General features: G+C 37.6%; 1 protein-coding gene across 1 annotated transcript; it reads left to right on the forward strand.

The window, feature by feature from the left end:
• Window positions 1–465: 465 nt before the first annotated feature.
• Window positions 466–19879, forward strand: LOC102861174 (influenza virus NS1A-binding protein homolog). The gene is made up of 15 exons (XM_006901312.1): window positions 466–683; window positions 6521–6749; window positions 7514–7643; window positions 7834–8003; window positions 8709–8784; window positions 9933–10106; window positions 10353–10478; window positions 11777–11884; window positions 16584–16713; window positions 16951–17175; window positions 17616–17737; window positions 17827–17953; window positions 18032–18163; window positions 18293–18466; window positions 19340–19879. The coding sequence occupies exons 3-15, from the start codon at window positions 7533–7535 to the stop codon at window positions 19591–19593; spliced, it is 1929 nt and encodes a 642-aa protein (XP_006901374.1). The 5' UTR covers window positions 466–683; window positions 6521–6749; window positions 7514–7532; the 3' UTR covers window positions 19594–19879.
• The last annotated feature ends 1983 nt before the right edge of the window (window positions 19880–21862 follow it).

Raw genomic sequence — 21862 nt, forward strand, 5'->3', positions numbered from 1 at the left:
TCTGGCTTTTGTGGCCCAAGCGGGAGGCCAAACAGGTTAAAGCAGCTGGTGGAAACCTGTTCCCAGAGAGAGAGGACTAAACTAGGGTGTGAGGTGAGGGAGGGGACGGCGCGATTAGTAAAAGGAAGTCTCACTCCCTAAGATCACCTTGCACTGACCTAGTTGAACCAAGAAGGAAGAAACCCCAGCTGCTAAGGAGAAGGACCGGGGTGTGGGGTTAGGATGGTGGGGTGGTGGAGGCGGTGGGTGGGGCCATGACTGGAGGCGGGGCCTCGAGCGGGATCTTTCTTTGATTCGTTGACAGACTTGAGCCGGAAGCGGCCGGGAGGCGTTGGCGGCAGCGGCGGCGCCGCACGTGGTGACGTGTGAGGGAGTGCGGTACGGGCGGGGGGCCGGGGCCGCAGTATCTCCCGGACGCGCGTGGAGGTCAGACGTGGGGAGGTGCTCCGCTCGTTTTCTCGTCTTGCCGCTGTGTTAGCGAGGGATCACGTTCCTGAGAACCCTCGGGAGTGCCCCGACCTGCTCGCAGCCTCCAAGGACTGGCCGCTGGTCCTCCTTCGCGATCGTTCCCCTCCCTCCTTGGTCTCGAGGCGCTTTCCGTTGGGCCGATTCCCGCCCTCTTCCTCCTGCTCCCCTTCGAAGCTTCAGAGATGAATTTTTCCATCTCTACAGAGAGGAACCAGGTAATGGCTATCTTTTTCTACCGAGTGCGGAAGGGGGCACGGGTTGCAGGGAGGGAGGCGCGGAGCGGTGCCCTGATCTCGGAGGGAAGACGCCTCAGGCCGACGCCGCCTCCCTCTGGGGCGCGCAGCCGGCGCCACGCGGGCTTCGCGTTCGCTGCGCTGCCATGGTTGCTGGATCGCCTTGCGGCCGAGGGCGGGCGCTGGCCGCTTGGGAGAGCGCGTTGAGATTTGTGTTTGTTCTCCCTGCGGGGGCTGGGCAAACAAAGCGAGATGAACTTGAGCTTTTTTTCCCACCTCTCAAAGGCTCCCTAGGGTCGCGCCTGGGGACCACGGGGCTGGGATGACCCTCCTGAAGCAGAGACGCGGGAATCTCCCCTGCCCTGCTGTCAGGAGTTGGACCTCTGCTCGAGGTCGGGGCTTTCATCGGTGAGACTGGCACAGCCAGCGTATATGACACAGCGGTTTCTTGGGTCTGGAGCGGGGAGGCACTGTGTCCCTGATCGCCGTGGGCCGCGGGGTCCTTTGTTCCCGCTCCACGTTGCCCGCTTTTCTTGCCAAGCGCGGGGAGAAGGGGGCGGGAGGAAGGAGGGAGCGAGCGGCTGCCCTGACGTGTCGGCTCTGAGTGACTGTGCGGCCGGCCAATCCCGGGCGGAGGTGTGCGGGCGCCGCGCGCCTTGCCGCTCAGCCTTCCGAGTGGGCGCTTGTTGAGTCTCGAGGGGTGGAAGGCCCCGGCGGCTCAGGCCAGCCAGTCTAGGGCTCTCCGGATTTTCCTTTTTAACTAAACAAGTCGGTGGAAATGTTTGCTCTTTTTCTATCCTTCCACGTATTTTGCAGAGTCCTGATGATAGGACGATGTCAAATAATAGTAGACTGAGAGTTGCACGCAGGCAAACTTGAATCCTAAGCATTTTTTAATTATACTACATAGTAGATCTGCTGGCTTGAGACTGCTGACTATTTGGACAGTGTATATAGTAAATTGAGAGGAAACTACTCTTATAAGGTATGTTTTGTTAATATTTGTTGTCAATGATGGAGGATTAGAACAGCTTAGCATTAAGCCTGTTCTTTGAGGACTTGTGTATTATGATCTATAGAAAACGAAAGATGATGCTCATGGTCTTAAAAGAGCTAAGAAATTAATTTGCAACATAAGTGAATACTGCTATCAATTATTAAGACAACAGCTAAGCGGCAGATGTCAGTTTTTTCCTTCTTTGAAAGCCTAGTCCTCTCTTAAGTACCAACAGAGTGCTCGTTAGAGGACGTTTTCCCCGGAGGGACCAGTTTCTGGAGAAGGACCTCATTCTTGGTAAAGCAAAGGGTCAGTGAGATTTACCAGTGGTGAGAACAATGGGCTCAAACATAGCATCAATTGTGAGGATGGTGCCAGGACCTTGGCAGTGTTCTGTTATATGTAGGCTTGTAGGTTGCTATGAGTTGGAACCGATTGTGTGGCATCTAACAGCAACAACAACAATTCTTTTATAAGAGCAGAACAAATTCAGCATGGGCTGGACTCCTACAGGGCATGTTTTACAGCTAATCCTCCTGAAGCTACTCTTAAAAGATGCTGACGACCTTGTTGGTAAATCTAGAAATTACGTGAATATTAACCCTTTAGAATAGGATTGAAAATAGTATCATTTATTGCTTGCAGCCGCAATAATCAAATATCTACAGTTTGATAGTTGAGGATAAACTCTAGTTGAGCCACTGACCCCCCAAAAAACCTAAAATGGTTTTCCTATGAATTTACATAATAGAAGAATTCACTGGTTAACTACTAGACATTGATTTCTGTCCTAATTTATAGTTCGAGTTTCCCCCCACCTTTCTTTCGAAAAGAAAGCATTTCAAGTTAGTATAAAATGCTTTTTCTGTTAGGGGAATATTGTGAATATTAAGTTTTTTAGTGGTATAATTGTTGTTCAGCCCTATAAGTAGGAGTTCTTAAGAGTTGGAGAGCCCTTTTACCCCCATATGCTATAAAAATTGAAGTGATTAAAAAAAATTGAAGTGATAGAATAAATTTAAGCTTCATTAGAATAATAAAAAATAATAGATTTTTGTCTTTATTTGTATAGCTTTAGTTATCACCTTGTATGTGATTTCTGAACCAAGATTCCATCACTTTTACTTCAACTTGGTTGCTCAGATTACCTCAGCAGTACAGTATCCTAAGCCAAATTCCTTGTTGCCTGGATTCCACTCTCCATACAATAAACTAAAAATGATTGTTGCTCTTCTTGCATTTCTTAATTTTGATAGTGATTTTGACAATAGTAGTGCACATTAAACCACTAGGTTTGGGCTAGTTAAGTACTTGCTAAGCATGGGTATACTATGTTATGTACTGTCCGGTTGGAACCAACCCATAGCTGAGACCCTCCACTAGATTTTCAGAGGCAGTAAACTTACAGGAGGAGATTGCCCATGTTTATCCCCCACAGAGCAGTTGGTGGATTTGAACTGTGTGCCTTCAGATTGGCAGCACAGTTTCTTACCACTTGGCAACCAGGCCTTCCAAAGCATGAGTATACAGTATCTTTAATTGCCTTGCTTCTGTGTTCTTCACGTTACCTTAGACCGTGCTTACCTTCTTACGAGTGTACATACATTGCTTTGCTCTAAAATCCCCCATCTGTTCTTCAGGCTTCAGTGTTTAAACTGCAGTACTGGTCTCTTGCATTTTGTAATCTGTAATCTATTAAAACGAAAATATCTTTATTTTCTAAAATATGTCTGCTGTCAAACCTTTTTTCATTTATGCTTAGTTGTTTTTACCCTCTTCCTGGCTGGAAATGTTTAAGGCTAGAGGCAATAATTATGCTAACTTCATTGTATTATGAACACACTAGACCAGACTGGCTGGCATATGTGTGATGCCACAAGTGTTTGAGGAATAATTGAGTTAGAGAACCATGGGGGTTAAAGGCATAGGGCAGGTGAGTAAGATTGGTAATAGTGGTTTCAAAGGTGACATTGGGAAGCTGTAACTTATACTGTAATTTTTTTTCACTGATACGTTTTTTTTAAACTATAAAGTCGCTTCTTTCAAACAGAATTGATTGCAGCTTTGTGTGTTGTTTTCCCTCAAAGAGTTGCCCTTTAGCTTAGATAATGTTTGTAACTAGGTTTGAGGTTTTAAGGGAACTTTGGAAGTTTGACAGTAATATTTTATCTTGCTCTTAATGAAGGCCAGAGAAGAATTTTTGGGGAGGCAGTATTATGCCTTCCCCCCCCCCTTTTTAATTTTTTTTTTTTTAAACACAGATCCTTGATAAAATTCCTCGAACTGTATTTCTGTTAAGCTCATCTTCTGGGTCTCTGGCAACTTGTGAACTTTTGGGTGTTAATAAGCAGGTTAATAATTGATTAGGAATTTTTTTAACATCAGCCATTATAAAAACTTAAAAATTCATTGCTCTTGAGTTGGAAGTGATTCATAGCTGACCCTCCAGTGGGTTCTTGGGAAGCTGTAAATCAGAGAAGACTGCCTATTTTTCTTCCTCTGTGCTGCGGATGGATTTGAACTATCAGATGGTACCTGTGGATTGGCAGCACAGCTCTCCATAGACTAGTCCATCAGAATTCCCTAGCTATCATATGGAACTGAAATACAGTGTTTATCAAACTATGTTGTATTAAAAGCTGTTGGTGATCAGCATTTGTTTTACAGTGATCCGTTTAAAGAGGCAGCTCACACCTTGAACATGGAGAATGGAGTTACCAAGCTTCTTAAAAGAAGAAACAATCCAACTCCCCTTAAGTTCTGACTAACAGTGACCTTCCATAGTATAGAATGTATAATAGGCTGTAATTCTCGAAGAGAGAACTCTAGTGGTAAAACATTGTGCTGCCAACTCTTAAGGTTTGGATGTATCAGCTGCTCTTGAGGAATAAAGATAGGCAATATAAAACTGCTGAAAACCTGCTGGAGTGGCAGCAATGAATCTCTTCTAGTTCTACAGCACAGAACAGTAATGCCCATCTTTCTTCCACAGAGCCCTGGTTGACTCTAACTACTAAACTTTTGGTGAGCAGCACATCCTTATTATACCATCAGAGCTTTATGCCAAGCTCTTTCCCAGGGAATTACACTCAGTATCAGGGTGCAATGTCTTTGAACTCTGCCTGAGAACAATACTATGTAACTTATGTTGTTGCTATTATGTACCATAGAGTCAAAACTAGCTCAGAGCTGACTTTCCAGTGGGTTTGTAGAAGCAGGAGATTACCTGTCTTTCTACTGAAAAGAACCTATACAGTCAGTTTTATTTTAGGGATGTTAGGGGAGTTTTTAGATATGATTTGGTAGACCTTTTTTTTCTTCTTTTTTTCTTTTCATCTGGAAAGCACAGAAATTTGTCCCATAAAACTGCTCCTTTGTTTTACACTATTTCAGCTTCCTAAAGTTGTAAGGTGACTTAGTGGTGCCTAACACTTGCAGTTCACATCTACCAGTTGCTCCGCAGGAGAATTATGAGCAGTCCCTCCCATGTGACTTACTGCCTCTGAAAATCTGCTGGGAGGGTCACCTCTGAGTGGGTTCTGACTTGACCGCACACAGCAACATCAAAGGTTTTGTATGAACACTACTTGTGGATAATGAGGGAACCTATGCTATGATACAATACACTTTGGGGTTTTTTACTTGTTTATTTCTTTTTTCAGGGGTAAGCTTTGAAAGCAATCAATCATAATAGTAATTATGTTTAGATAATAGTACTTAAATAATGCTTAGGTTTTCTTGAAAAGAAACCTAAAGTATGAACAAACTGGTTAGAACATAGGGGATCTAGCTCTTACAGATTTGTACTTGTATTGAACATGATGCATAGGGGTTTTTGGTTTTGGGGTGGTGTGGTTTGTGTTTTTTTTTTTTTTTTTTTTTTAATGAGTATGAGAACTGCCCTTGGTGGGTCATGGGGTAGTTTTTCACTTCAACATAATTCTTAGAATTGAAGATTTGTATTGAACTTGAACTATGCCATTGGTGTTTTGTTAGTATATGCCAGAAAAATAATCAGCCAGAATGTAGGTATTGTTTGCTTTAACAAATTATTCATCTTTTCTAGGTTGGTTTGGGGATGATGGATACAGAATTAGCACAACACAAGTTTTGCCTTTTAGGGGTCTGGGATCAAGGTAGAAAGGAACAGACATAGGCATAACACAGAACACTCACAAGAAAATCTGACATACTTTTCAGAAAAAGGATGGGGAAGAATTATGTCCCAGTGGGGGACATTTAGCAGAGGGTCTATGGCACAAGTAAGATTTCATCTTGCAGAGGTTTGGTTAAAGGCATTTCTAAGTAGAGAGGAGGCTGGGAATTACAGAGCACATTTTGGGGAACAGTATATCTGGTTTGACTATAACATTGTATAGTTGTCTGGGAATCATGCCCAAAAGTTGCTTGTTGGCTGGTGAAATTCCCTAACTGTATTTTAACAAGTTTTAGAAACAAGTTAATCACATGTTTGCATATTAGTTAGAATAATGAATAATAATAGTGCTAACCAGTTTTATGTACGTATGTGTGTGTACATTTTTGTTGTGTTTGTTTGCTTATAACTCCCATGTTAACAGTAATAATCACTAGCTCCTGCCCTCCAAGGAGATACCCCCCTTTTATTTATGTTGCCTAAGTAGTTGCAAGCTGAGTAGAAAAGGTTTATGTATAATTGCATTTATGTTGGTATTGTATCTTTTTGCTGTTTACCTGAAGATTTTGGGCTCTTTAGAACCTGGACTTTATATGATCTCCTTGATCTAGAGTAATAACAGCCCTTGACTGTTCTGAATCTCTAGTTTATTTGTCTTTGTTACAGATTATGATGCATGATTATCACAGAAGAAATTCGTGTCTATAGCTGTTAAGGACTTGATTACATCATTTTCAAGCCTGATAGTTTTGGAATCACCATTAGAGTTTAAGACACATTTGCCTTCTCTTCAGCCACCTGTCTTCAGACTTGGACAAAGTGCTCCATTTTAATACTCCTGTGTCCTTGGATTATTTAAAATTTTCCATAATTCTGTTTCTCATCAGAAAGGTAGGTGACTATTCACTGCTGAGCCCAGCATTAGGGCATGCTGGTTTTTTAGAGAATTTTCTGAGGTCAGAGACCTTTCAAGTCAATAATTATATCATTTCTAGAGAGAAAAATTTGTATTAAGTTTATCTTTTTAATTTACATATTCCTTATATATCTCAAAGCATTTAAAAAAATCATTTGGCAGATACAGTGTATTGAATAGAATTTTAGTGTATTTATTTAGGCAATGGAGGTTGAAATTGAACATTTTCTCCATTTAATTCTTGAGTATATATGTCTGAGGAATGGTTTCTTTAAAGGAAACAAAAGAAAGGTAGGATTGTAATCTGTCATAGTTTCTACTTTTGAGAATGAGGGCAGCAGCCCACCAAAGTTAAGGAAATCTCTGTGTAATTAATTATTTCATGTCCTTCCAGAGTTTTGCATTGATTGGATGTTATTGTATATCTATGGGGCTGGATTAGTTTTCTCTTTATGTTCTTTCATTAAAAAATATGCTAATAGACAGGGAAACCTAGCCAAAAATGGTTTAAATACTCAATATTGCATGATTATTTAAAAGGCTTATGACTAAAGTATGAGAGTGCAAAGACTTACACATATGTTGCCATCAGTTTTTCATTAATGATTCCATGTGTTAAAATTTTTTTGTTAGTGAGATGGACTTTGAGAATAAAAATAAAGATAGGCTATTGGTCTTTGAAATATCATTTTAAAAGCTACTGTTTACAGTATAAAAACTCAGGTTACTTTTTCTTTTTTTAGCCAAACTTAACAAGGAAAAATGATTCCTAATGGATATTTAATGTTTGAAGATGAAAATTTCATTGAATCTTCTGTTGCCAAATTAAATGCCCTGAGGAAAAGTGGGCAGTTCTGTGATGTGCGACTTCAGGTATTTGGAAACATAGAATTTTTTTATTATAAGCTATACAGTATTGTATTTCCTTATGTTCATTTTCATAACTAGTTGCCATTGAATTTTTTAAGTAGATGAGTAGGCGTTTGGGTAAACCACCAGTCTTGATTAGCAGCCTAGCCCTTATCTGTTTAATATTTCTGATTTTGACTCTCTACAATTACAGGTCTGTGGCCATGAGATGTTAGCACACAGAGCTGTCCTGGCTTGCTGCAGTCCCTATTTATTTGAAATTTTTAATAGTGATAGTGACCCTCATGGAGTTTCTCATGTTAAATTCGATGATCTCAATCCAGAAGCTGTTGAAGTCTTGCTGAATTATGCTTACACTGCTCAGTAAGTACTTTGAAGTATTGTAGACTTTTATCAGCAGGAGATAAATTCCAAGACCTCCAGTGGGCACACAACACTGTAGGTAGTACTGAACTTATACAAACTATATATGGGTTTTTTTCCCTTACACATACATATGATACAGTTGAATTCATAGCTTAGATACGTTGATAACACAGTAGTTAATCTAGGAAGACTACTAAATGACTAACGGATGGGTATGTAGCCCGGATATGCAAATAGGATGTTTCACATCCCATATGCAACAGAGAAAGAAGGTGCACGATTTCATGCTATCAGAATGGTGGGAATTTAAAATTGTGTGTGTGTGTGTGTGTGTGCGCGCGCACGCGCGCGCGCACCGTCAAATCAGATCTGACTGGTACTGGAGGAGATTGTCCCTCCTTCCCCGGCAGAGCATCTGGTGGATTCGAACCGTGCGCCTCTGGGATTGTAGTTGCAGCTCCTTGCCACTAGGCCACCAGAGCTCCCCAGGAATTTAAAATTTTTATGCATTCTTTTTCCCTCTAATTTTCCATTTAATATTTTTACACACAGCCCCAGAATATTAAACCATAGATAAGGGAAAACTACTATAAGATATTTAATTAGAGAATATCATTGAGAAATTTTAAGTCTTTAAATTTATGAAAATTAAGTGTTGATTTTATGGCCTTATTATCTTAAGTGATTTTTTTCTTTAAATAGGTTAAAAGCAGATAAGGAACTGGTAAAAGATGTTTATTCTGCAGCAAAAAAACTGAAGATGGACCGAGTAAAGCAGGTAGAATACCAGAAATAATGATTAAGGATGAGTCTTATTTTGTATAAAGAATTTGACATGTACTTTTCCCAGGAAAAGAAAAGCTAACAACATTCACATGGTGTCATTTACCACCAACTTTAGTCACTATTTGGTCATAGCAGTGAGGCAAGATTGAACTTCAAAGATAATCCTCTTCTAGTAGTCAACCTTGGCAAAATGACTGTATCTCTCTGATAATATGAATTAAAATATTTTTCCAAGAGTTTGTTGCAAAACTTATCTACTCAGTTATCTTTTCCTCTACATGTCTGGGTTTCTCTTTAAAGCATTCCTTCTAGAATTTAACACCAGCGAGAAGTTACTTAATCATTCATGGGGAGAAAAGACATCTAATCCTCTGTAAACTATAGACTGCCAGCCAGCTGCCTTTTTTTGTAAATAAAATTTTACTGGAATGAGCTATACGCATTCATTAGCTATTTTCTAAGACTTTTTCTAGATGTAATGACAGAGTTAAGTAATCAGATGGTATAAATTTTAATATATATACAGTCTGGCCCTTTAAGAACTTGTCACTCTGCTTGAATGTCAATTCTCTGTTAAATAGTCTTTTCCCTATAGTTTATAGCATTTCAGATTCTCCCTAATATAGTTGCTATTTTTTCAAAATTATTATCTAGTTGTCTTTGCCCCCAGCCAAACTAAGATGTTTACAGCATCTTTGTTCATTTTTATTGCCTGTCAGAATCCAGTGTCAGCTTCATCTCATGTGTAGCCTGATTGCCTTTCATAAAACCTTATTTAATTGCACTTGGGAAAACGTACTGAACTTGTGTCGCAGCATTTTCATTTGTTTCCTCTTTGTCAGTACAACTTCTACATTTCTGTGACATTCTTTGGTCTTTATCACTTCTATATGTAGTCCCACTGTTAACTTGTTCTAAGTTAGTGATTTTTAAAATGAACTTTTCTATCTTCATACAATACTTTATAACAACATATTGTACTTAAACAATATGTAATTTTTCCCCCCTTTTTAAAAAATGTTTATTTTATTGAAAGTACATTCACATTGTGCTTCACACTATCCTTCATTCACACACAGTAGGTAATACTTGTTGAATAAGTATATGTAAATGTTGGCATTTGTGTATTTCGTTTCCAAGGTTTGTGGTGATTATTTACTGTCTAGAATGGATGTTACCAGTTGCATCTCTTACCGGAATTTTGCAAGTTGTATGGGAGATGCCCGTTTATTGAATAAGGTTGATGCTTACATTCAGGAGCATTTGTTACAAATTTCAGAAGAGGAAGAGTTTCTTAAACTTCCACGGCTAAAGGTAAGGAGTAAACTGTAAACAGAATTATACTCCTTAGCCCTAAACAGAGAATTTTTATTGTTTTAGTGTCCCTTTATTTTTAGCAATGTAATATTTTTCAGCCTACTACTGTTTTTTTATTTCTGCATATTACAGAATGTAATTGGATGTTATTGACAATTTCATTATGAAATTGAAGATTAAACTTGGCACTGGAGGCTCAATACAGATTATGTTGTTCACTGTCCTTTCCTTTTCCAACTCTAGTTGGAGGTAATGCTTGAAGATAATGTTTGCTTACCCAGCAATGGCAAACTCTATACAAAGGTAATCAACTGGGTGCAGCGTAGCATCTGGGAGAACGGAGACAGTCTGGAAGAGCTGATGGAAGAGGTTAGTCTTTAAGTAAATGGGATTCAGCAATTCTTAAATGTTATTTTGCTGTAACATGAAGGATTCCCTTTCACTTTTATTTTGTAACCATGACCCTAAAGAATTTAAATTTTGCTATAGGTACCCCTAAGCTGAGAAACAGGGGGGGTGTCCAGGTGAGCTGAATGCACTGTTCAGTTTGGTCTTCTGCTTTTCTTTTTTTATTCCTTTGCTTATTATGTGCTGTTAACTTTCTTTAAAGTAGCATGTAATTTGCTTTAGAAATGGGAGGTGGTACTGAAATTTTCTGTAGATTCTTAATTTTTCTTCACAGGTTTTTGCTTTAAATTTGATAAGTAGGTAAAAGCTTCTAATGATTGTTCCTCCCCATTGATTTATCTCCCCATAGGTTTATTAACAAAACTAGGATACCCAAGACTGAAGAAACAAGAAGAAACCTCAAGTGTATTGACACGTAAAGAAGCAGCAGTCCTGCCCTAGTTCTCCTAAGAAAAATCCGCTGTGGGCAGAGAACGATGATGATTTAATGGTGTTTACTCCTTTACAGGATTCTTATCTTTAAAGCATTGTGTTTCTCAATGATGTTATTCATACATACAGCCACTTATTATCTTGGGCTGCCTTTTAAAAATAACATAAGAAAAAACAACTGATGGTGGGAATTAAAAATTTGCAGATAGAACTGTGAAGTAACCCGAAATTTCATCAGTCAATTTCTAAGCCTTTCATAAGGCGAAATCTGTTAGGCCTTTCAAAATTCTTCTGGCATTATGTTCTGAAAGGCCAAAAACAGGCACTCTTTAAATTAGAAATGATTTCCCACTTAAAAATCAGATGCATTATTCATTCATTTGCATCTGAAGGGAATGATTTTTACATCTTGTTTTATTTTTGCATGTTTTCTCTTTTTCTTGACATTGCCTGTTCTGCCCGAGAGACTATTTATTTATGCAAATCAGACCATTCATTTTTAACAGTGTAAACCATACTCAGTATTTTATTGTAAATATGTATTCTTTAAGAGTATTGTACTCCGCTGCCTTTTTCTTAATGCTACACATGGGAATTATGGAAAATGAAGATTTCTTTCACGCCAAGGACTTTTCAACCAGTATTACAAGATTTTGTGTTTATTTTTTACCACCATGACATGTATTTTTCTTTGCTTCGTGATCCTGCCAGAGAGAGATGTCAAGAAGCTCCCTGGAGGTTACCTTCGAGGCGGTTGTGTAATCTGCATACTAGTGGAGTAGCCATGGAGACAGAAGCCACATGGGTATTCTGTTGCTGTTTTGCAGGTTCAAACCTTGTACTACTCAGCTGATCACAAGCTGCTTGATGGGAATCTACTAGATGGACAGGCTGAGGTGTTTGGCAGTGATGATGACCACATTCAGTTTGTGCAGGTACACATTGCACAGTCTGAGGTAACCTCAGGTTAAAATTTGATTAGAGACTTTTATAGCATATTTAAATTTTCCTTTAATAAAGGAAAGTGGAAGAATCTCATTGTTATAATTTGGACAGAAACATTTTCAAGAGACGCACGCATATCTCTCTTAGGATTACTAGTGGTTTTGATACATAAGAATTATCACCTCCACAAATTAGGGAACTGTACTTAAGGTTCCCCCCCATATAAAGATTTACGAGTAATAAGAAAAAGTCTATAAAAACAATGTAGAATTATTAGCTGAGTCTTCAACATTAATAATTGTAAATCTAATTTTAAAAAATATAAGGAACTCAAATTCTTGTTGGTTCTAAAAGGCATTTTAGATGTTTCCTAAAATTCCTGAGTTACTATTTGAAAGCAGAAATAATATAGTAAAGGTGAATTGTGTAATGTAATAATCTTTAAAATGGCATAGTTGGTTTAATGCTGTAAACTGATGCAGATACTTCTTGAGCAGAATGAATTGAAATTTAATATAGTTCCAGTGTACTTTTTGAGCAAGTTAGTTTGACTTCTGTAAAATTTTAGAAAAGCAAACCCAGCATTTCCTTGAGCAACCCTACAGGACAAAGTAGAACTGCCAGTAGGATTTCCAGGGCTCTGGAAAAGCAGACAGCTCGATCTTTCTCCCTCAGAATGGCTGGTGGTTTTGAACTACTGAGTCTTAATTTAACAGCCATACCACCATTCCACTAGGGCTCCTTGGGTAGATAAGTCTTTATCCTAATGTGTTAAAAATATAAGAACAAAGGTGAGCTCTGGTGGCCTAGTGGCAAGAAGCTGCACTGCAATCCCAGAGGTGAGCAGTTTGAATCCACCAGATACTCTGCTGGAGAAGGAGGGAAAAATCTTCTATACCAGTCAGATCCAGTTTGGTGGTGTACACACGTATAAACGTGCGTGCATGCACGCACACATTCAAAGTAAGAATAATTATCTTTCGGCTATGGACAAATATACAAGAGAAATATATACATTATAAGTGTCACAAAGTGAGCCACCACTGTAAATAGTACTCAGACTAAAAAAAATTTTTGTTATCAGAAACCTTCCTTGTCTATTCCCAGTCTCTGCCATCCACTATGCCAAGGGAAGTCATTAACTTTAATTTCCAGCACAATATCATGTATTGTGTTATGTGTGTAACACTGTTTATCTACCACTAGATAAACTACTTTTCCTGTGTTTTATAACTGATCTGTTGTGTCTGGCTCAACATTGAAGTTTTAAGTTAATATAGGTTGCAGGGTGTTTTCCTTTGATAATTATATATAAGTTAAAGAAATGATGGACTCAATGTTAAAACCTGTATATTGATAGTACCAGGTGTGTGTTGGCTCTATGAAGTGTTTTGTGGCAATAATGGTTAGATATCCTTGGGCCCATAAAATTTTTTTAGTTTGAATTAGTTGTAAACTTTGTTCATGTTTGTGTGTTTTTAACATATAGGACATTTTCCCTTTTAACATTATAAAATTTTGAAAATGATTGTTTTCAATAATTCAATAAACCATGATGCTCGTTATCAGAGTACAAAAAGATACAAAAGGCATTCCACTTAAAGGAACTTATAAAAATAGTTAAAGCAGTACAGACTTCGAAGAAGGATCTACAAGAGGCTTAGATAGGCATATTGGGTCCAAAGAGAAACTAGGGAAGTTTCACAGAGAAAGTGACATTTGAGCAGTCTTAGGATTTAGAATATTCTGAGTTTACATAGCAGATGGAGGGAAATATATGAGATAATTTAAAAAAAACTCCAAGGTAAATATCTCCACAACTTAGAATTGCAGGTGATGATACTGGGACGGTGGATAAATGCTACCTGAACAGGGCAGTAAGTACATCACCAGCTCTGGTGACCTAGTGGTAAGAAGTTGTGCTGCAGTCTCAAAGGCATGCAGTTCAAATCCACCAGCTGCTCTGCAGGAGAAGGATGGGCAGTTTCCTTCCGTGCAATTTAATGCCTCTGAAAACCTGCCTGTCAGTTACAGGTTTGTTCTGACTCCACGGTACTCAGCAACAGCGACAGTGTAGATAGTAGAGAATCTTCAGAGAATTTGAAACAAGAATAAAAATGATAATGAATGTACAAATTCTACTACTTTAATAATAGAGAAACACTGACTAAAAAGTCTAGCAGTAGGAAGATTGGTTAAATTAATAATTGGCTTAACCAGTAAAATAATTGTTACATAATATTTAGACAAATAGTTAACTATTAGGTAGTCTTGGGTGGTGGGATTCCAGAAGAGTTTTTTTTAACTCCCCACAAATTATTGAGTTATTTTTATAAGCAAGACTGAGGGTAGATGATAACGTGTGATGTGTAGACTATCAGAAACAGTAGTTCTGATGAAATAAAGAAGGGCTTGATTGAAAAGCATGAAGGAGAAAGTCCAGAGTTTTTGTATTATAGCTGTATAAGCAGTATGATTGTTTAGATTGAATATAGAAAGAGAAGGGTTCTGGCATGTGAAGGTCATTAGTGATTTTGTGACTAGAGATCATGAAATAAAAAGGATTAGAGATCATATATTATTAGGCTTTAGAGAGAGGATAAGAAGGTAGAAGAGTTCTTTTGTAAAATCTACTAAATTATTGGACCCTTGCCTTAGTCTGCACTATCCTCTTGATCTCCTAGACCCAAGTGGAGCTAGAATTAGTACCTGTCAGGAAATCAAGTTGGAGAGAATCTTTTACTTTGGCTTTAGAAAGTCACATAGTAAATCCTTTAATGGATTTCATATCCAAAGAGTATTGAGATAAGGAATCCGAATCCCTTACCTGAGAAGTGATAGTGATTGAAAACAGGACTGCCATAAAAATTACTCCATTGGTAGCTAGAGAAAAAGTGTGAACCAGTGGGTAGCCTGGGTGAGAGGAGTTTTTATAGCAAGGATGATTATAGAGAATAAAGTGTCATGTTTGAAAATATTCTATAAAGGAGTTAGGAAGCATGTTTATGTAAGTTTTGCTATATGTTGGGAGATTTGATGACTTAGTGGGAAGGAGTTGAACTGCCAGCCAAAGGCAGGGAATTAAAATCCACCAGCTGCTCCCTTGGAGAAAGAAGCACAGTCTCCTCCTCTTGTGATTGACTGCCTCTGAAAACTCCCTGGAGGGTCAACTGTGAGTCTGTTTTGACTCAACCGTGCATAACAGTGACAGTCGTAATCATCATTGTTAATTGGTGCTTTGCTTTTATAGACAATATCCAACAGCAGATTTCTTGAGAATCCTCTTAATGCGAGCATTATCAACTTGTGATACCTTGGACACCTTTCTTCTACAGATTGAGATGGATTCTTTTTTGTATAAAGCAGTATAAAGTGGGTGCGCTTTATATTTAGAGGTTTTAATCTTTATTATAGGCTCATACCATTAGTAGTGCTCATCTTGAGGTTCCATATTTTTAAATCTATAAAATGGATCTGTAGTGTGTTTCCTTTACATGAGTAAAAAAAGAAAATACTTAACCATACCTAGTAAGTTGTTGAGTAATAATCAACATCAAACAATTCTGGTCTTCTCTCAGGGCAGCAGCCTATATATGCTCTAGCTGCACTTGAATGGCCAGAACAATCTTCTTGAGTTTTTAAAAACACCTTTAAATAACTGATAAAACTTTATTCCTTTTACTTGTTAATGGGATTCTTCATCTCCCACCTTTCCCATCCCTACCCTGCCTTTCTAATAAGAAATTTCTACCTATCCATGTAGTTGTGGCCCTGGGGACGATACTGTTATGAGTATGCATATCTGATCAGGTGAAGAGGGTGCTGTACGTTTATTTGGCAGTTTCTCTGAGGGAATTCTTCCAAATGCGATATAATCATGTCTTTTGGAAATGACAGAGAGTAGTAAATAGAAGAAACTCAAATTTTGTATAAGAACACAATGTAGTTTTTTTAGAATCATTAGAAAATTGGCAGCTTTGCTCATTTTTTTCCTCATTTTGACATTTGTGAGTGATTGGTACTTTGATTTCTGATTCCTACACCTTTTGTTTTTCTGTTTTGGTGTACTTTTGTCAAACCATTTTATTATATATAAAGGGTACACTTAAAAACTCCTATAGGTTACTTCTTGTAATTACAGATCCCCTTCTCCCGCCCCACCCCCACCCCCCCACAACACTTTCCAAGAGACTGGATGAATCTAAGCCGATTTACTTCTTGCTAGCATTGTAAGAATAATACCAATATATGCAGATTAGGTGTGGTAACTTGTGAAGATAGTGAATAATGTATTCTATCATTAATTATAATGCCATTATAAATTTATTATTACCTCTTAGAAGATTCACTGGTTTATAATATAGAGTATGTGAATTTAAATGGATTGTGAAAGGTTTTTCCATTGGAAAATCATGATGATAGTTGATCTGTGATGGATTTTTTTGTTTCAATTGAGTTTATTGAGTACTTATTCTGTAGGTGGTGTTTCATTTTTGAGTGGAGATGGAAGTAGCCAGTAATTTGTGTCAATTGGAAAGTTTGTGTGAAGTTTTGGTGAGCTATGAATGTCCAATACAGATGAAGGATACTTAGGGGTTTTTTTGAAGTTGTGGAATAACTCAGAGACAGAGGTACATCAGCTTGTATGGTCATTGGCTAGGTTTCTGGAGCTACCTTTTGATTTTGCAGAAAAAGCCACCACGTGAAAATGGTCATAAGCAGATAAGTAGCAGTTCCACTGGATGTCTCTCTTCTCCAAATGCTACAGTACAAAGTCCTAAACATGAGTGGAAAATCGTTGCCTCGGAAAAGACTTCAAGTAAGTGTGAGACACTTAACAGATTGTCTTCTAGTTACTATTTTTATAAGAAGGAGCTTTGAGCATTCAGTTCTTTTAAATGGGCTATTTGAGGGGGGAAAACTGAGAAATAATTAAATTTGGGAAACAATGGCATATTGTTCCAGGCTGGTACCTTGAGAATGTGGAGTCCAGTTCAAGATCACACAGCAAACAATAATAATAATTTCATCTTTAACAAAGCTCTTGTCCTTACAGATAATACATACTTGTGTCTGGCTGTGTTGGATGGTATATTCTGTGTAATTTTCCTTCATGGACGAAACAGCCCACAGAGTTCACCAACAAGTACCCCAAGACTAATTAAGAGTTTAAGCTTTGAAATGCAACCAGACGAGCTAATAGAAAAGCCTATGTCTCCTATGCAGTATGCACGATCTGGCCTGGGAACTGCAGAGATGAATGGCAAACTCATAGCTGCAGGTAAGAACAGAAAGATGATAGATTTCTTTTCAGAAGCATTCAAATGGCCAAACCTGTAAATGAGCATTTGCACTTGCTTGTAATACACTTTTATTGGCATTCTGATTTTTACATTCTAAGAGCATAGAAAAATAACAATTAAATGCTATTGTGAATGCCTAACCTTTTGGTCATTTTCTATTCCTAATTTATTTTTTTAATGTTTTATTAAAGTAGGTGAGTTCTCATTTCCAGACAGAAACTAAGCACCTAACTCACTAAAAATTGGGTAGTTCATCCCCTGTAGCAAGCATTTAGTTAAACATCAATAGAGTCTCTAGTAAGTTTGTGAATAGAAACAATTTTCTTTTAATCATGCACGTTAGTTAAACCACCATAGGCCAGAAATTTCGGTCTGTTTTCAGTAGTTTAAATCCACGTTTTCATGTTTCTCCCACTAGGTGGCTATAACAGAGAGGAATGTCTCCGAACAGTTGAATGCTATGACCCATGTACAGACCAGTGGTCTTTTCTGGCTCCTATGAGAACACCAAGAGCCCGATTTCAGATGGCTGTCCTCATGGTAAGGATGCTATGCTGCAACACATATTTTTAGTTTTCAATAGTAATAACGTTAGAATGGTGGAAATTCTAATGTCTTTTTTGCTATAGGGCCAGCTCTATGTAGTAGGTGGATCAAATGGCCACTCAGATGATCTCAGTTGTGGAGAGATGTATGATCCAAACATAGATGACTGGACTCCTGTTCCAGAATTGAGGACTAACCGTTGTAATGCAGGTAATAATACTTTCTTCTGAGATAACTAATTTTTAAGATAATAATTATCAATATGTAACATACTTTATACTTAAATAGGAGTGTGTGCTCTGAATGGAAAATTATACATTGTTGGTGGCTCTGATCCATATGGTCAAAAAGGACTGAAAAATTGTGATGTATTTGATCCTATAACAAAATCATGGACAAGTTGTGCTCCTCTTAATATTCGTAAGTTTATTTTTTTTTCCTTAAAGTTGGTTAAAAATAATAAAGATAAAAGATTTCTAAATACAGTATTTGCCATTGGTAAATAGCTTTCAGAATTGTAACAGTTTTGCTTTGACTTGATTTTTATAGGTAGACACCAGTCTGCAGTTTGTGAACTTGGTGGTTATTTGTACATAATTGGAGGTGCTGAGTCTTGGAATTGCCTGAACACAGTAGAACGTTATAATCCTGAAAATAACACCTGGACTTTAATTGCACCCATGAATGTAGCTAGGCGAGGAGCTGGAGTAGCTGTTCTGGATGGTAAACTTTGGGATTTGGGTTGCTGAGGCATAGTTAGTGGAAAGTTTATTTAGTCTAAGAAAATAACTAAAGGTGGTCGCAATTTATGATGTATTTTACTTACTACAAACTGCACTTAAAACTCTTAATTTTTTCCCCCAAGAACCCACAAATTTTTTTTTAAATGAATTCATGAAGTTATAATACATCTACTTCCATGAGCCATTCTTGTGATGCAAAATCTTTCATTTTGACTGTCTTTTTAGATAAGCTAGGATAAGGGCATAGAACAGGATGAGGATCAGATCTGTTGTTCAGAGGTTCGCATGGCACTTAGCAACCACAACAGTCTTTTTAGAAGAAAAAGATATTTTCAGAAAAAAGTTCATACAAATCTTCTTAATTAGAACCAATACTTTTCACCTGTTAAGTCTTTCCAAAATGGTAAATATTGTTTCATGTAGGTACAAATTTAATTGCAGTTTAATTCATTGAGAACAAATAGGATTTTTACAAGTTTTAATCATCACTTGCACTCCCTAAATAACCCTAGTAAGTAAAATGGTTAAAGCACTCTTCCATGCATTCAAAAATATTAACTGGAGTCAGAGACTCCAGCCATTCATTCATTCCACAAGAGGAAAGACATTGCAGTCTGCTTCTAAAAAAATGCTACAGAGCTGCAGGGTTGCTGTGAATTGGAATTGACTTCACAACAATGAGATATCCTTAGGTTTGGTTTGTGCCCCAGTTTCCAGACTGTCCATACTTCTTGACAGAATTGACATATTTCTACTTAAGACCTACTTCTACTTGAAACTAATAGTAAAGAATTTTGTTTTCAGCTTCCTGTACTTTACCCCCTTTAGTTTTACTATCTCATTTCTCTTCTAGGAAAACTGTTTGTCGGTGGTGGCTTTGATGGTTCTCATGCGATCAGTTGTGTGGAGATGTATGATCCAACTCGAAATGAATGGAAGATGATGGGAAACATGACTTCACCAAGAAGCAATGCTGGGATTGCAACTGTAGGGAACACCATTTATGCAGTGGGAGGATTTGATGGCAATGAATTTCTGAATACAGTGGAAGTCTATAACACTGAGTCAAATGAGTGGAGCCCCTATACAAAGATTTTTCAGTTTTAACAAATTTTAAGATCTTTTCAAACTAACAGGCTTAGTGATGTAATTGTGTTTAGTATAGGTACATTTGTGAATAAGGAGGGTGGGTGGGTCTAGATGTTGCTGACAGCAACACAAAGCTTTTGCATATTGCATATTATTAAACAATGCTGTACATACTTTTTGTGTTTATTTGGAAAGGAATGCAAAGATGGAGGTCTGTTTTGTGTATTTTTTAGAACTACTTTGGTTTCTTTACTTTTGGAAGTTGATATTGTAAATTAATAAACCAAGAATTGATTGGGCACATAATTTCAAGAGGTCCCCTCTCCAAATTTGGTTTGTCAATCTGCAAATTAAATGACTTTTCCCTTAAATGTGTATTTTGGGGCAAGAGAGGGGGAGGGTTTAAGATTTAGGCAGTTGAAATTTTTAAGGGCCCTTTTTCAATAACTGAAACTATCTGTAACAAAACTTATTTAACTAGATGACAATGACTTATTTCTGTTTTTATTAAAAGCTGGCAATGCCTACCAATAATCTTTAATGATTGCCTCTTTATAACTTTTTATATTCTCAACATAGTATTTTACTGCTGAATTGTGGTAGATTCAGATTATTGAAGCATAATAGTTTTTTTTAAGATTGTAGTTAAAATGTTTATCTGATTTGAGTTGCTGAACAGTAACATACCTATGATTTTTAGTTTTTGAAACACTTCATTTTAAATATTTTGACTTGAGGGTATATTTTATATAGTAAACCCAAACATTTAATAATACAACAGTAAAAAAAAAACACCAAAAACACAAACCAATGAAGTATTTTCTAAGTCCTGTTTTTCTCATTAACAAAGCAACCCTAAATGTGAAAGGAAATTATTTATGGATCTGTGAATGCAATCTATATCAGAACTATGTTTTTCAGTTTTTTATTCAATTGGGTAAATACTGGTTTTGATGCCTTGATATCTAATGTTTAATGTTACATTATCTAACTGATGGTGCCAAAATTAGCACATTGTGATGCAGACATATTAAAGGTACTTTGCAGGAGACTCTTGCACCATAGGGTTAAAAGCCAAATGTTGTTTGTGTACTCATTCACTACTAAGAATTTTGGGGAGCCTTTTTATTTCTCCTACTCCTTTCCCAGTGCCAAGTTTAAGGCATTTAAGGCCTTTGGAGATACTTAACTTTGCTCAGTAGGTGTGAAATTCTTCACCCACCCCCATCCGGTTAACAAAACACAGCATAGTAGTAATCCGCTGGAATTCAATGCTAACTTGAGTGGCTACCTTTAGAAAGTGGCTACTTTGGGTAAGAGAGTCAAGTCTTTCCTGTGGGTAGATTTTGCGACCTTATTTAAGACATCAAGAAAAAAAATTTGGCTCAATTCTTCACCATCTTTTTTGGTTCTTTCTGCTAAATAGGTTTATTTCAATTTTCCTAGAATGAGTATTTTGAAATGAGTCTGTATCATGGCTCGCCCATAGTTTCATTTGGTGAACCAGCAATACAATGTGTGCTTTCATTTCCCTGTTCATAAATTACATGCTTAATGCAAATGTGAGAGAATCTTGGGTTAAAGTTTCGTGTAGCCAGTCTTCATGAACATAAATTGGCATAAAGGGAGTGACCCTGTTAACTATTTAACATTTAATAGTAGCTTATTAGGAATTTTCCCAATAAATCAATAAAACTCAAGCATCTGGGAACACCTTCAGGTTCCACAAAATTATAAATTCCATCATGGATTTTACAGATTTAAACAAAATCATAAGTGTACACATTTAAATACAGATGTCCTGACTGATGAATTTTTAAAATTTCAGGTTACATCTAGTTTATAAACAAAACTATTCCTATCATGGGCCAGAAATTTGTATGTAATCAATCGGAGGTAAGCTAATCTGTGTTTTTACTAACAGCCAGAAAAAATAAAATCTAGGTCTGGAAAAATGGATGATCTACAACCTCTAGGAAAGTAAATTCTTCATCTTTTGGGGGGGCCCTAGATTAGAGTCCCTTGTGTGGGGTACTTCACATAAAAGTTTAAAAGGCACTGTCATTTTGACCTTATTAGGTACTAGCAAGTTGGAACACTCATAGCTGACCCTCCAGTGTGTTGTCAGAGACTAAAAAATCACATGAGAGATTGCCCATCTTTTTCCCTAGTGGAGCAGCTGGTAGATTCACACTGCATGCCTTCAAATTAGCAGCACGGACAACTTCCCATTCACCCCACAAAACCCACACAGCCTTAAAGGTACTGGTAAGCAAGAGTTAAGTAT

The sequence above is a fragment of the Elephantulus edwardii genome, unplaced genomic scaffold, assembly GCF_000299155.1.
Source record: "Elephantulus edwardii isolate Elephantulus edwardi_28Jun2011 unplaced genomic scaffold, EleEdw1.0 scaffold00318, whole genome shotgun sequence".
NCBI classification, from domain to species: domain Eukaryota; kingdom Metazoa; phylum Chordata; class Mammalia; order Macroscelidea; family Macroscelididae; genus Elephantulus; species Elephantulus edwardii.